Source organism: Sapajus apella, unplaced genomic scaffold, assembly GCF_009761245.1.
Source record: "Sapajus apella isolate SASKATOON/1434 unplaced genomic scaffold, GSC_monkey_1.0 scaffold1, whole genome shotgun sequence".
In the NCBI taxonomy this organism is placed as follows: domain Eukaryota; kingdom Metazoa; phylum Chordata; class Mammalia; order Primates; family Cebidae; genus Sapajus; species Sapajus apella.
Window position 1 is genome coordinate 85215675 of NW_022436941.1, and position 16229 is coordinate 85231903.

The 16229-nt window shown below is 36.1% G+C and overlaps 1 protein-coding gene across 2 annotated transcripts in view; it reads right to left on the reverse strand.

Moving 5' to 3' along the window:
* ITGA1 (integrin subunit alpha 1) overlaps positions 1 to 16229 on the reverse strand; it is a 106308-nt gene that overhangs the window by 37537 nt on the left and 52542 nt on the right. For both annotated transcript variants that reach the window (XR_004269773.1, XM_032281092.1), the window contains exons 11-16: positions 12939 to 13084; positions 9762 to 9905; positions 8377 to 8634; positions 5734 to 5864; positions 2055 to 2221; positions 179 to 315 (exon numbers count right to left, since the gene is read on the reverse strand). Coding sequence is in view for 1 of the 2 variants with exons in the window: in XM_032281092.1 (XP_032136983.1) it covers positions 179 to 315; positions 2055 to 2221; positions 5734 to 5864; positions 8377 to 8634; positions 9762 to 9905; positions 12939 to 13084 (983 nt within the window). In the remaining variant the exon portion in view is untranslated. The remainder of the gene's footprint in view (positions 1 to 178; positions 316 to 2054; positions 2222 to 5733; positions 5865 to 8376; positions 8635 to 9761; positions 9906 to 12938; positions 13085 to 16229) is intronic.

Genomic DNA, 16229 nt, shown 5'->3' on the forward strand with positions numbered 1-16229 from the left:
GAAATGAGAAAATTAGACCTGTAATTTTATGATAAAAATGAAAAAACAACATACAGTTTCCTTTATGACATCATAAATGCATTTTGAAATAAAACAAGAATTTGATTGACTTGAAATAAGGCATCTCTACTATATACTTGACTTGGAATAAGGCAGCTATGATATATGATTTACTTGCCAACATGTAGAAGGAGTGTTTAGTGCATTCTGATTTTCGAACTGTGATGTTCCTTTGAACCTTTCTCTCTTGAGTTCCAGAGAAAAAACTTCGTGATATTTGTCTTAGTGAATCTAGGATGACACGGTACTGCAAATCTATAAAAATTTTAAAAAATAATTGATGTTCATTTGAAGTGATTCTCATATTGTACAGATTATTAAATTAGCATTGTAGAAAAATCTCTTCAGCAATCAATCAGAAAAGATTCTATTGTTCAGCATATCCACACTATTATAACGATATGAGCAGTCATGAAGATAACCTTGAAGAACTCTATAGAACTGCTCTCCGAGTTCACTGTGCTTTCAGTGTTTAATTATGTTCATTGTTTATAATTCTTATACACACATGCACACCTGCCTATCACCTAATTTCCAGACCACCACTGTATCTATTAGATTTTCACTTAAAATATTCTTTTAAGTTTAGAAATGTTGGAACCCTGCTTAGAGTATTGATTATGTTACATTTCAATAGAGACAAAAATATACATTAGTGTCCTGTTTATAAATATATACATTAATCGATTTATATATAAAGGACATTATTTCGGCTTATGTTCAAACCACCATTAAGTTCCATAAAATGAGCATATCACATTAAGAAAAATAAGTGAAATTTTATACTTTATATGAAAGCTACAATATTCTTTCTTTGATCACTTAGTTAATTTACAAAAAATTAAATAAGACTGAAATGAATTTACGTATGAAAACCCAAATCATTATTTTATATTCCTACACCTCCTTGATCTTCTAGTCAGGAGGCTATTTCAGAGCATATACGTGCACATGTGGAACAAATCAAGAAAAACAGATTTTAAGAATTAATGGTTTTTCTCATCCTGCTTATATTTGGTTACAGAGTAAATTTCTCTTCTGCAGTTTCTCTTTATAACTTTGACTTGAGCATATTTCAACATCATTAAGAACCGGGCGCGGTGGCTCAAGCCTGTAATCCCAGCACTTTGGGAGGCCGAGGCGGGTGGATCACGAGGTCAAGAGATCGAGACCATCCTGGTCAACATGGTGAAACCCCGTCTCTACTAAAAATACAAAAAATTAGCTGGGCATGGTGGTGCATGCCTGTAATCCCAGCTACTCAGGAGGCTGAGGCAGGAGAATTGCCTGAACCCAGGAGGCGGAGGTTGCGGTGAGCCGAGATCGCGCCTTTGCACTCCAGCCTGGGTAACATGAGTGAAACTCCATCTCAAAAAAACAAAAAAAAAAACAAAAAAAAAAACAAAAAAAAAACCGGCCTTAGAAAGTGGAGAGCAGAGGAAGGAAGAGGATTCACAGGCTGACCTGATGCACCTGAGAACACACACACAGAACAAGACCAGCTCGCAGAAATTAGGGTCACCTCAGTGGAGGAAAGGATCTCAGAAATGAGGGCGTGGGAAAGTATTCGGGTTCTCTGCAATACCAGTCTTTCCCAGGAGGGGGCAAGAGAAGGGAGAGAAGATTGTAGAAAGGAAACCCACAGGAAGGAAAGCTGGGCTCATCTGGAGCCCAATTTCTTAACTCTACCTCTGAATTGGTATTTTTTCTTAAGCATCTGATTGTTCATACTAAGTAGGAGAGCCAGAGAGAAACGATGGATTGTGGAGGCCACTACATACAAACACACAATTTCTTCTCCAGAATTGACTGCGTTCCTTAATCTATTCGTTTTGCAGCAGAATTTTTTTTCAAAGTTTGACATGTTCACTGGGGCAAATGTGATGCATAGTTCACCATGGTGGGGAAAATACAATATCTTACTGGGTTTCATTATGCTGGAGCAAATGTATTGTCCTCTTCCCAAAAGTATTTGCTATAGTTATTTTGCTTACCAGCTTCGTAAATAGTATTTTCTTTAGATTTTAATTTCACATCAAAACACACTGTAGCATTTATGCATACTGTTTCCTTGCCCTCCATACGGCAGTTTTTCTTTTGAATATTCACTTTATTTGGCTCAAAATTCATGGCCACTTTAACTACGGCCACATCTCGGGACCTACAAACATAAACAACGGTATTACTCACTCATTTTTACATTTAATGAATGTCATCAGCTTGGGAATGCGAAGTAAGTGCATGGAAGAGGATTCTGCTTCATGTATAATATGGCACCCAGGACTCCCTTTCTTTAATTAATCATTGTTACAGAAGAGATTGTATCTGATGTTCGAAGGACATGCAGATTATGTTTGGAAACCATTTGGGGCTTTTTGTTCAAAAGCCAAAGACCTCGTTTTGCCTGTGATGGAAAAGAGATGGAACCAAGTGCCCAGGTGAAACCTCCGAATCAACTATATTTTGAAGATTTACGAATTTGTTGCCAATTTGGAAGAGGTCTAGAGGTCCCTGAACAGCTCGTAGGCCCCTGCTATCTCTCATCTGGACTGTAATATTGTCTGTCCTTTTGAGTTCAGCTCTTCCTCTATTTCTAGGAAGAAAAAGAAAAATAATATTTGAGGTGATGTGCTAGACCATGGATGTTATTTCATTTAATTCTTAAGATTAATTATAGGAAACATCATTTTTGTTTTATGTTTGATAACTGCAGCGCTGGAAGGTTAAATATTTTATGCCAGATCAAAAGCTAGTAAGAGGGGAAACCTCGGATTTTAAACTCAGTCGTTTTAACTCTGAAGCCCAGAGATGTCTGCTAATCCAAAATGAGATCAGAGTAAGATCTTAGACATGGAGGATATATGGATCCTGAGGCCGTTGTCTCACATCCAAGCCAGAACAGTTATTGCACATTTTTACCTGGTTTCTGCCTTGTGGCCAGAACTAGCCCCTTATAACTTTGTATCTGTGAATAATGAAGTCACTGCTTATGCTTTTGCATTAAAAAAAGATGGTTGTCTTTTTTCTTTTAAAACAATGTACTCATAGAAAGTATAAAAATCATAGAAATGCATTAAAAAAACACAAATAACTTGTAACTCTATGCTCAGCAATAATCACCATTAATATTTAGTACACTCTGTTTTTTCCTTTATGGAAGAACACATATACATGCATGTATATATATATATACACACGCACATATATATATACACACACGTATATATATATAAATATATATATATATATAAATACACACACACATGAATACATAGATATATACACAAGCACATCTTCATATGTATGCATACATATTTTAACAACATTATAATACAATGAACAGCGTTCCAATGTTTACATTTCTCTGAGAACATTATTTTTAACGGCAGTAGGCTATGCCAGCGTATGCACATACCATAATCTATTCATTCAATCCCATCTCAATGGATGTTTAGCTTATTTTTTAAAAATGGTTTGTGAGTATGGTGGTAAATTTAATGTTATTAAAAGATAGTATTACATACGATAGTGTGATGACATCTTTAATCCTATTTCTAGATTATCTTTAAATTTTTAGGAAGTTAAATCCTTGGTAAAAAGTAGGAACATTGGAAGGCTTTTAAATACTTATTGTAAAGACCTAATGAGTTTGAACCAGTTTACCCTTTCATCAGCAATGAATGAGCATGCCTAATTTCCTGCTTAGTAATACGGATTCTCCAGGCATAAAGCCGCCTTGACCATTATCTACCCCGAACATCCTCTCTGCCCCAGCCAGATCTTCCTTCGGGCTATCGCTTAGTCCAGGCCACATGACAAGGCTCTCACCATTTGCTTCCAAATGTTTTTCCTATCACCTGTCATTTGTACCCACTCTCACTTCTTGTTAGGTATTGTGAATCTGAGTCTTATTGTCCCGGTATACGGGTTTGGTCCATTCTGCTGTCAATGGAGCCTGAACTATGAGAGGGAAATGACTATCATTTTGGCCCATCAGTGGCTTGATTTGGGGCAGGAGAGGCCATGAACGAATTTTCAAAGCTTTGCAAGAAGGCCTTGAAACAAAACTGGAGCACAAAAGCCCTGAAAACATATTTTTAATATGAGAATTAATACAATAAATATTTGTGAGCTAAGGGAGCAGAATAAACTAATTCAGGATTAACAATTCAAACAAAATTGAAATGTATCCTTTGTACCTGACACTGCTGGCTTCTGGTTTTGAGCCTTGGTTTCTGGTGAGTCCTCCCCAAAGTCACAGCCACTCTGCTCCCCTTTTCTTAGGTATCACCTTTCAGTCTTCTTTCCCCTTTACTGTAAAGTTTTCTTTATTTTTTAACATAATGGTTATTGTATGTGCACAATTTAGTATACCATTTTTATTTGACCATTAGTTCTTAAGCATCATCTTAAATTATGACAAAGTCATCTATTTTCACCTTTCTTTCACACTTTACTACACTTCTAGATAAATTTTTGGGAAAAAAAGAGCATTGAGGTATGTTTCCACCTGAATTACAGTAAACCAATGCATTAATTTAGGAAAATGAACATGCAGACTTCCCATTAGGTCACATGGAATAAAGAGACATTTTATTTATGAAACCTTTCCTTTATATTTCTTAATGGGATTTATTATATTTTTCAAAATTATCATGTGGGTTTCTCATTAAGCTGCCTCTTGATTTCTTAATAATATTTTTTCAAGTAGAACAGTTTTTGAAAAAGGATATTTTAGCTGGTTAAAACTATGGTTATTAATGTTATTGCTTACTAAATTATTACTTTATTCATAATTAATAAATAAGGCATTATGAATGCATGTATCTGACCATTGGTTTGGATTTTTACAATTAACTGAAAAGGCTGGGGTAGTTTGGGGATGCGGGCATTTTAAAGGCTAAGCAAAGATATTACTTAAGATGCCTCTAGGCATGACTAACAATATAAACGCAGTCAGCCAGTGCTGCACAATTATCTGCTTCTTTTTTTTTGAGATGGAATTGCACTCTTGTTGCCTAGGTTGGAGTGCAATGGTGTGATCTCGGCTCACCTCAACCTCCGCCTCCTGGGTTCAAGTGATTCTCCTGCCTCAGCCTTCCAAGTAGCTGGGATTTCAGGCATGCACCAATACTCTCAGCTAATTTTGTATTTTTAATAGAGATGGGGTTTCTTCATGTGGGTCAGGCTGGTCTTGAACTCCCAACCTCAGGAGATCCACCTGCCTCAGCCTCCCAAAGTGCTGAGATTACAGGCGTGAGCCACTGCGCCTGGCTACAATGATCTGTTTCTATGTATTAGGTAAATGAATAAAAAAATCTGTTATCTCTAAAACCTTGTAAGCAACGCAATATTAGTGATATTTTCTTGTTTATAGTACATCCTCTATAAGATCTTCTCTTCGCCTGTACCTCTCCTAAAACAAATGCCTATTTTGGTGTAAACCACGTAACAGACACACCAAATTAGGTGTTCATTCTACTTGTTCCTTTTATATAGCTTCTTTGTTCTTAAGATGTATTGACTCTTCCAGCTCACTCAACTGAATAACTTGTATCTGCATAGTGAACACAAAAGGAAGTAGATTCCTGGTATGAGCTCCAATCACACTGGGAGCTCTGCGAGTTAGGGTGACCCAGTCTCAGATTAACAGGATGTTATTAAAGTACATACCAGAAGAGGGCAGCGCCACCAAGGCCCCCAATAGTCACATCTGTCAGACCATCACCATTTAAATCCATTTCTCCGTGGATAGACTGGCCAAAAAATTTCAGTGTCTCACCATCCCCACCTGATGGAATACGCTGTGAGAACAATAATAATAATAAAAGAGTTTCATGTGAGAAGAGTCTGTTCAAAACAGCTTCAAATAGATCTGAGATTTTAAATTGTTTCACAAAAAAAATAAAAATTAAAGATATTTTGGGAATCCGCCCAAGAGGTCCCTCATGTGGAGATAAGAGGAAATATTCAGATGTTCCCAGAGGATATTGCTCTTTTTATAGTACAGACAAAATCATTTCAAGGTCACTGACACCAGAGAGAGAGGGGAAAGTTACGTGATGTAATTTTGTCTAATCCTCAAAGGAAAGAGTGTGAGTAATTGGTTCTGTGCTTTCTACTTCCTATCCAATCCCATCACACACACATATTAAAAGGTACTGGAAATCTTGAAAACATATCATATCAGCAAAGCGGGGAGGGGAGTAGAAAATTGTCCTCGGGGTCGATTTGAAGTTCACTAAACTTTGTGGCTGGGTATAAATAACACATCCCATCAAATACATTTTCCAATATGTAATCTCTACTGTCTTTCAAAAATTGTCCTAAAAGTTGAGAACACAGAGACTCAATTCCACTCACATGTATTCACAACATTAGGATGGCACAAATGAATATGGAGCTCTTGAAGACTGATCTGTGCACATTACTACACATAGTATGTTTGATGTCTGTACTTCCTGACTTAGTGTTGGTTCAAGCTGAAGCGAATGCCTTTAATGGAAGGAAATAGGACTTATGAACCCTCTCTAAATTTCAGGTCTTCTCAGCCTCTTGTTTTCCACATAAATAACAAAATAGGAAGCCCAGTAAAGCAAACCAAATGGAAAGATTTTTCATGCTTAAACAGGTGAGGCTTATTGGAAAGTATTTCCTCATTTTTTTAAGCAAATAATTCAGGAGATATCTGCCTTATTGGTTCTATGGGCTCGACTGTTTGATTCTGGATTATCCCATACGTAAGCAGCATCTCTGGTTCTCATGGAAATGAGTAAGCACATCTTCACTTATTCCCTGGAAAAACATTTGCCAGTAATTAAACAAATCCAACTCAAATTTTTTTTTGGTTTTTGTTTAAAGTTGCCTCTTGATTTACCATCATTTAGAAAATAAGTTGTTTATGACAATCTATTCCATCCAACAATGATTTATCTTTCCTTTTCTACTTCAAAAGCTACCCCATTACATTTGCAGGATTGATGCTGAAGGAATAACGTGGCAGAATATAAGAAAGTACCCCCTTCCCGCATTTCCTAATTCCATCATGCCCCAGTCATTAATATTGCCTGTCTCTTGTTAAGTAAATAATGCTGTAAAGATTTTCAACAGAAACAAATCATTTATCAAATGGATACAAGTGCTGTTACTAAAATAAGCCCTTTATTTTGTTCACATTGTCATTATGGTTTTATGAAAAATCATGCAGCTTTGCATTACATGAATAGATTTTGAGAACTCTGTTGACTACGGAGCCAAAGAAAATACTCAAATAGGAAAAAAGAAATAATTAATATTCTGATTTCTTTTCATATGATATAAACTAGAAGGTAGTGAATTTTGTTTCATTTGTAAGTAGTTGTTCAATGTCTAACCAATTATGATTACTCAAAAACAGGCAATTACTTTCTAACTCCTTTAAATTCTCCTGTTTTTATAGTGCATTAAGCACTTTGGTAACTTGTTATTTTTCAAATGCAGGAAAAATAACTTATGGACGAGAGCTGTTAACTGACAACAAATTAAAAGCAGGAATAACAGAAGTCTCCTGCAGTTTAAACTTAATATTCAGATTTATTTTTTTCTAAGGATTACTTGTGAGAAAATTATAAACCTTTAGAAATGCGAATTAATTTGAGGAGAATATATCAACTTAATGCATAAATATAAATTCAATGCAATTTTATTATAACAGCATGGACATTAAATATAAAACCAAGAATCTAATTTCCTTTACTGGCTAAGTCATATAATTATTTTTGTCTTATTCAGAAAGCAGTGCCCTCTATTTAGAAGGGGACACACTGCAGATGTGAAACAGCATTGTCACAAAGTATTCTTTTGCTTTTTACTGTTTCAAAATGTCAAAACCACATGGAGAAACCCCATCTCTACTATGAGAAAATACAAAATCAGCTGGTTGTGGTGGATGCCTATAATCTCAGCTACTCAGGAGGCTGAGGCAGGAGAATTGCTTGAACCTGGGAGGCGGAGGTTGCAGTGAGAGGAGATTGTGCCATTGCACTCCAGCCTGGGCAACAAGAGTGAAACTCTGTCTCAAAAAAAAAAAAAAAAAAAAAAAAAAGGCAAATCTTGGAGACATGAAAAATAACAACAGAAAGGAAATTAGATAAATCCATAAAATACAAATTAATTCCTCTATAAAGAACAATTAGACGAGAATTAAATCTAGTTTCCCAATAAGGTCAGAAGGAGGAAATTAAATAACTCATGAAGTTAGACAGGTAATGCCTGGCATTGAATGGATATCACTGAACGGTGGGTGTTTCTTTTCCCTCTGTAGGTTTCAATTCTTACTTGTGCATACTCTTTTCTTATAGTCTTGCCACTTCCATGATAAATGTACACAGCTCCCCCGTGATCATCTTCCAGTGGTGCTCCTATCACAATGTCATTAAATCCATCAAGATTGAGGTCTTTTACAGCAGCAATAGCAGTTCCAAAACGAGCCCCGCACGGCTCATTTTTGTTTCGTTTTTTGCATGAATTGTGCTGCCGAGATGAACAGCATGTCTGCTTAATAGGTTCCAGGCTCATTTGATATTCAAACCTTGTCTGAAAGAAAGATAAACAGGATACTTATGGATTTCCATCATTACTACAGCAGAGTAGAATTTTTAAAGTATACTAAATCAGTGCTATTAACAGCCATTTGTACATTAGTGGTAAAGCTGGTAGAATTTCTTAAAAAGTGTGCTTATCTGAGAGCAAAGTTAGGGATTCCAAAGAGCAGATTGTAGAAATGTGGGACACATACTTTAACGGAGTCTCTTTTTAATGCAATTGAAGGAGTATATAATTCACAGCAACTTTTCAGGCCAAATAATATTTAAATCCTTAATTTGTGTCACTATCCCTTCTTCACCCAATATTGTGCAAAGCAAAAATGTATTCTGCTCAAAAAGGAAACTTTCTCTAAAGCTGCCTAAAGTGGAGGGGGAAAAAAAAAATCCCAGACAGAAAATACTAGCAAAGGTGAACAAGAATACCCTTTCCTGGAAAAAGGACAAAACAGCCCAGGACAAAAAAAGTTGACCAGAGGAAGCCAGAAAATGATAGGAAGAAAGATATATGATTCATTATTTAAAATAATCAATTTAGGAGAGAATGTACATATTTGGAAAAGCTAAATAGATAAACACTGGCTTTGCTGTAAAGAGCAAAACACTCTTCTTATGAAGAAATTAAAAATTATTTCACTTTAAAAATGATGTCTAAAGTCAGGAATAGAAGACAAAAATCTCACTCTGGCTCAGTGAAGTATTTCCTAGAAGCCTGCAGTGTCACTGCCTTAAAACTCATAACTTCTCCCCCCCAACCCAATACGATTTAACTGCTGAGGTTATTTATCCACCTCCAAGCCAGAGCTGATAAGCCTCCAAGTCACTGCTAAAAAAGCCTTGCGGATTTATTTAGCAGTTTAGTGAGATTTATAATTACCTCCTTTACCCTATATATTGTTAAACATAATTCAAGTTTCCAAAGAGAAAATATCTAAGGGTTGGAGCTACTTTATTAGACTTATAAATGATCATTTCAAAACTGAGGGGTTGGTAGAGTGAATGAATTCCAATAGCTTTTTTGCTCTGTGTTTTCAAAGTGAGTGAAAAATTAGAACTTATTCAAAAATAAAGAGAAGGAAGAGGTTTTCCTGGATTTCTACCAAACTCAGATATCATTACCTGATTGAGGGCATACACATACACTTTTCCTTGCTCCTCTTTCTCCGTTCCCATGTACATAGGGGCTCCGACTAGAAGAATGTCAGTATTAGAATCCTTATCAATGTCAATTGTTGTTAAAATACTGCCAAAGTAGGAACCAATCTAGGACACAAAATGAAAGAAAACAGACCAATGAACATCAGAAATTCTTAAGGAAGCTTAAATCTGCATTTGGTTAATCGAGAGTAGGAGCTAGTTGGCAAAGGAAATGAAAGACAAAAATGGATGCTCCCTGAAAGTTATTTATTGGCTTTTTCATGAGGATAAAGAATATTAGTCGGTTCCATCTTTGAGGGTGAACAGCTGTCACAGATTTCATCGCCTGACAGTAACAAAATGAATTTCTTTAGATTTCACTCTAATCTCTCTTCTCCATAAATCAGAAAAGGTCAGTAATACTATAGTGATTTTTTTAAGGAAATAAAATTATAATAATGCAGTAGAATGCATTATAATAAATGCAATAGAATGCATAATAATAAAAATACAGTAGTATGCATTCTGGAATGGTTGCATATATGTTTAAATACATTATAAATAACTGAGTTGTCCTGGAATACTGGTATGGCGTATTTCACCTCATATAGTCTTGGAAGATTGTCTTCTCAATGAAATGGTTAAGTCTTATTCCAGCAGCTATAGGAGACAGAAAAATATAGAAGGATTGCAAGGGGATCATCCCTTACAGCAGTATGTTTTCTCATTTAAAGATAGGAATATGTTAGAGAAAAGCAAAGAACTTATACCTCATTATCTAAGTGCTTAAATAACCTTTTCAAATATTATTGTATTTTAATATTTGATGCTCTTAACAATTATCTTATTGAATCTCCCTGTACTGGCATCTGTGATTTTACTCATATTCTCTTGCTCTGTGATTTTACTCTCACTTTCTTGCCTCTGCACCTGTGGCATAGACCACTCTTTTCATATTTACTGGCTTTCCCCCCTTCCCATTTTCTAAATTTTGGCCTCTTTTAGAGCTCAGAACTGTAGCAATTTTCCATTCTCTTACCCTAGATGAGCAATCCTTAAACGTGTCTACTAAGGCAATTGCAAATATCTTTCTGTCTTCCTGCTCAAGGCTTCAGTTCTACAGTTCTAGGACATGTGGACAAAAAACACTGACTTAAATGCACTTTTCTCACAGGTTTTTGTGGGGCTTAACAGGATTTTTTAAAAGTTGAATTAATTATAGACACAAATAAAATACAAGATCTTCCAACACTGGGCTTTCCTTCTTATGTGGCAATAGTCAACTGGAGCTGAATGGAAACTCGCTAGTTGCCCAGGTCCATGGTTCCCATCACTTCCTGTGGTTTGCCCAGCAGCTCTACTCACTGACTTCATCTATTTTGATTTTACTTTACTGGCACCTGCAAATACCTGAATTTGTGCTTACTGTTACTACAGGGAACATGTCTAAAAGCCAAATATCATTGTTAAAATTCCTAAATTGCTGGAAGTGTTGACATTCTCACCATGTAGCTACCTTTCTTTGAGATTCCCAGGCTTGAAAATGAAATCATTCACAATTTAATTCATGACACTTTCCTCAACTTTCACATGCAAATTTTCATAAAATTTGATACTTCCTACCTTGTAGACAATTAACAGAGCGATAATGCATCTAAGGTGTCATCTAAAATGCTTCATTTTACTATTGCCAGTTTCTTATTGATATCCGTCGTGCCCCTTCCTCTTCCATTTTTATTGCTGACATCTTATTTTATCTTCTTCTTATCTCCACTTTGAGCTACAACAATAGTCTTATTCTGTTATGCATTTTCCAATTATAAATGTGGGCAAAGAGTTAGTAAAACACTTTCACCTGGTATATGAGGATCTGACCTTTAGTTACTCTAACTCTGTTTCCCTGAGAATCTGCTGAGGCTGGGATTTCAACTGTACGGCTAAGGCTAATCCAAATAACCTCTTATTGGAATATTGTATTCAGGCTGTGTGGAACTATAAAAGAATTATAACTATCTGATGAAGATATATTTTTGACTTCCCAGTGGGCAATTACTCTTGTAGCCGGCATGCCCTTTGTAGAGACCCTGCAAGCCACATCTGTGGTGTTGTCATAAAAGATACTGCTCCTGCGGGGCATGGGGCTTTAAAGCCGGTGAGTTCCTGGACCTGCCTAATGTGAGTATCTCTGCACCTGAGCTTTGCTACTGCGCTGGGCTGCAGCTCCAACTCCTGCAGAGCAGGAGGGCTGACGCAGCTCTTCCCTCTAGTCTAGAGAGTTGGAGTACCTAGTGGAGGCTAAGAAGAACCCCTCTCCCACCCTCTGTGAAAGGACTGTGGAATAAAATTAATAAATTCTCCTTGTAGAACTGTTGAAAAACACAGAAAACTTTTTAGAGACAAAAGTTACCCAAGCTATCACAATTCAAAATAACAATTAACGCATGGTTAGATGTTTATTTCAGTTAATATGTATGTGTGTGTGTGTGTGTGTGTGTGTGTGTGTGTAATTCTCATGCTTGCATATTTCTGATGTTTCTTTCAGTTTATATATATACATATATATAAATGTTTTTCATGTATAATTTCCCAAACTTCTTTTAATATTCAATACTATCTAATAAGAATTTTCCAGTTTTATATATTGACAATTTCCCATTACCTCCAGGAGAGAATCCAGGCTCCTAATTTGCCATTCAAAACATCACAGAATATGGGTCCATGTTATCATTTTAACTTTTTCTTTCACTGCTCTTTGTACCTATCTACATTCTATCATCCCTTCTAGATTCAGCCCAAATTTCATCTCTTAATAAGCCTTTCTGCACCAATCCTAGCTTAAAACAATGTCATCATATATTGACTGTATTGTCTGGGTCACTGGTTCTTTCATGCCTCCTAATGTTTTGAATCTCTTTCCTTGTGTATGTATTTGTACGTCTGTATCTACATCTTTTATACATCTTATCTCCACCGCCATCCAACATGAAGTTAAAGATACAGACACTATACATCCTTCCAAAAAACCTAACATGGGACCCTGTTCTCAGTCGTTAATGAATATGTAGGTATTGCATTTTTTAAAGTTTTCGATGACAGACAGTAAACATACATAAAGCATGAATAGATTAATTTAAATAAAACAGTATTTTTCAAGTTTACCTGTTCTCCACTGAGTGTCTGGAGAATTTTGATGTTTCCATCTTCCATCCTGTAGATAATGACCTGGCCCGTATGATTGTACCGAGGCTGTCCAGCAATATAGAGCACATCTCCAGAAGCAGCAGTGGCAGAGTTTACTGTGTAACCTAATAAAAGAAAGATTCCAGACTTAGACCACCTGAACCCTTAAAGTCTTCATGTAATAAATTAAGACTCTTTTTAAATGGCTGAGAGAACCATTTTTATATGAATATTTTTTGAAAATAACATGAAAGTATTTGTTTTGGTGGAAGCTTTTTTTTTTTTTTTTTGAGACAGAGTCTTGCTCTGTCGCCAGGCTGGAGTGTAGTGGCGCAATCTTGGCTCCCTGCAACCTCCACCTCCTGGGTTCAAGCAGTTCTTCTGTATCAGCCTCCCGAGTAGCTGGGACCACAGGCTCTTGCCACTACGCCTGGCTAATTTTTGTATTTTTAGTAGAGATGAGGTTTCACCATGGCCAGGATGGTCTCAATCTCCTCACCTCGTGATCCGCCTGCCTGAGCCTCCCATAGTGCTGGGATTACAGGTGTGAGCCACCGCACCCAGCCTGGTGGAAGCTTTTAATGTGCTCTCTATCTACCACAACTGCTTTCTCCTGAGAAGGTATTTTCCCCCAATCTCAGTTTTTCATTGTTTAAAATCACAAATGATGGAACAATGATAACACAAAAAGAAAAAATTGCACACCCCCACCCCAATTTGTAATAAATCAATTCCATACTTCATTTGGATATATGTTGTCTGCACTACAGAAATTAACACTTTTTATATAATCGAAATTATAGAAAATGTAAATGTTTTCTGTGCTGCTACTAGCTTTTTAAATTGTAATTTTAAATAACTAAAGACTATTTCTCTTGGTTAAAGTGTAAAGACATTGCATTTATATTACATGACCATTCCCTTATGAAACACTAGAATTTAGTATTATATGTTAGACTTCAAAAAGCATTTAAATTTGCCCCCCTTCTGGATTTTTTGACAATAAGTTTTAAGAAATAGATTACTGGATCAAGTTTTTTAATAGTTCTCATAGTGTCTAGAAAATTGTTTTCAGAAAATTTGTACTAGTTTGTTCTATGAACAGCCATATGAAAGTCAATTTCATGAAACTGTTCCAGGCTTTGTGTATCATTACTATTATTTAAATTTGTGTATGTTTTAATAGATGTTAAACATTGTCTAACAACACTACCTTGCTGTGATTTTAATGTGATTTTATTCAATAGAGAGCTTGAATCATTTTTCACATATCTGATCTTTCCTCTTTTTAGTTGAGCTTTCATGCTCTTTACAATTTTGAATTATTTTTCTTTTCTGCTTCTGGTTTTATTTGCATATATTTTATATTGAAGTTATTCCTGGGTCATTATTTCTGTTTCTTCAGTTTCTTCTGGGATGCCTTTTTCTTCTGTGCAACTTCCTCCTCTGGTTTAGAAAAATTTGTTCTACTTCAGTAAGAATCATCTCAGTGTGGTGGGTGGGGTGATGGGGGTGGGGGTCATGTGTAGGTTAATCTGACCACGAGCCCTGTAAATAGAGCCAGTGTATCTTGGGTACTTTGCCCACCTAGATGTACATAATGATCAAGAGAATCTACATAAAAACCTTTAAGTTCAGCACTGCTTTTTACATTTTTAAGCATGTGCAACAAACTTTCAGCAGTCTTTGGGAGCCATAAACCCTCTGTCCAGCTCCATTGTTTGACTTTGGACACATCTACCAACTCCACCATTGCAGCGATGGAACGGCAAACACACAGTGTTTCTCTGAAGTCACAGCTTTAAGATACTTGGTGGCTTTTCAGATATACATACCCGGGATTGCCTGGGTAGTTTTACGATGTTCTTAAAAAGAACACAAAGATTTGAATCTTTCGATTTGCATGATTTTATGGGTTTTTTTAGGTCAAGTGAATAGTGAACCATTTTAAGAGATCATCTCAGGCTGCTTACAGGAAGAACACAAATTGTGTTTTTAAGATTAATTTTTGAGTGAAAAATTAAATTTATTCTTTGTGGCTTGAGAACAGAGCCACATCAATCAACAAAAATTATCACATGCAGATTTTGATATAAAACGAATAACTCTTCTAATAACCAGATTTCTTCAGTGGAGCAGAAGTCAGATTATTTTTCAAAATGCCACAGAACAGCACTTCTCATCGAGAAAAAGATCATTTTCCTAACTCACCAAGTATTTACGACAAAGTAAGCTTCACTTTCTTCTAAAAATGTTAAAAAGGAACAAAAGTTTTTGTCCAATACATTTATTCTTCAAAGCGCTAAAGGAACACAATTTGTCAGACATATTATCCTTTATGAATATTCCTCACATTCTCATTCCTTCATCTTTTTTTGAAGGTTTTTTATTATTATACATAATAGAATGTGAAATATTTTTTCAAACATGTAATGTGTTATGTGTTTACATTGCTAACCACAATATTGTTTTAAAATGAAACTTTCAGGCCATGTTTATACACACATAAAATGGAAAAGAAGAATGTGCAAAATGAAGGCTGTTTTATTTCATGCCACTCTACTAAGAAGTTTAAGGAAGGGAGTAGAATGAGAGAGTTAGTTCCTGTGTGTGTGTGTGTGTGTATGTCTGTGTGTGTGTGTGCGCGTGTGTGTGTAATTTGCAGAGCTGTGAGTGTAACTTGATAAAAGCCCCTTTTTAAAAATGAATTGAAAATTATGTTTGAGGGTAGGAGTTGTGAGGTTATTTAGTTAAATATCTTTGATGACTTATACTTGATAATTAAAAATGAAATCATCTCAGGGAAAGTAACTAGCAGTTAGCAGAGTTACTAATTGAGGCTTGGGTGTCTAGAGACAAGAAAAAGGAAAATAAAAAGAGAGCCAGAGACAAGTAAAGCCTAGTTTTAATAGAAGGAAGATAATTATAAATATTTAAGAGTAATAGCATTTCCTGAAAAAGAAAAGCATAAGACGGAGAGAAGGGGCAGGCTCAGTGGCTCACGCCTGTAATCCCAGCACTTTGGTAGACCAAGGTGGGTGGATCACCTGAGGTCAGGAGTTCGAGACCAGTCTGGCCAACATAATGAAACCCTGTCTCTACCAAAAATACAAAAAATTATCCAGCCGTGGTGGTTGGCACCTGTAATCCCAGCTACTTGGGAGGCTGAGGCAGGAGAGTTGCTTGAACCCAGGAAAAAGAGGTTGCAGTGATCAGAGATCCTGCCACTGTACTCCATCCTGGACAATAAGAGGAAACTCTGTCTCAAAT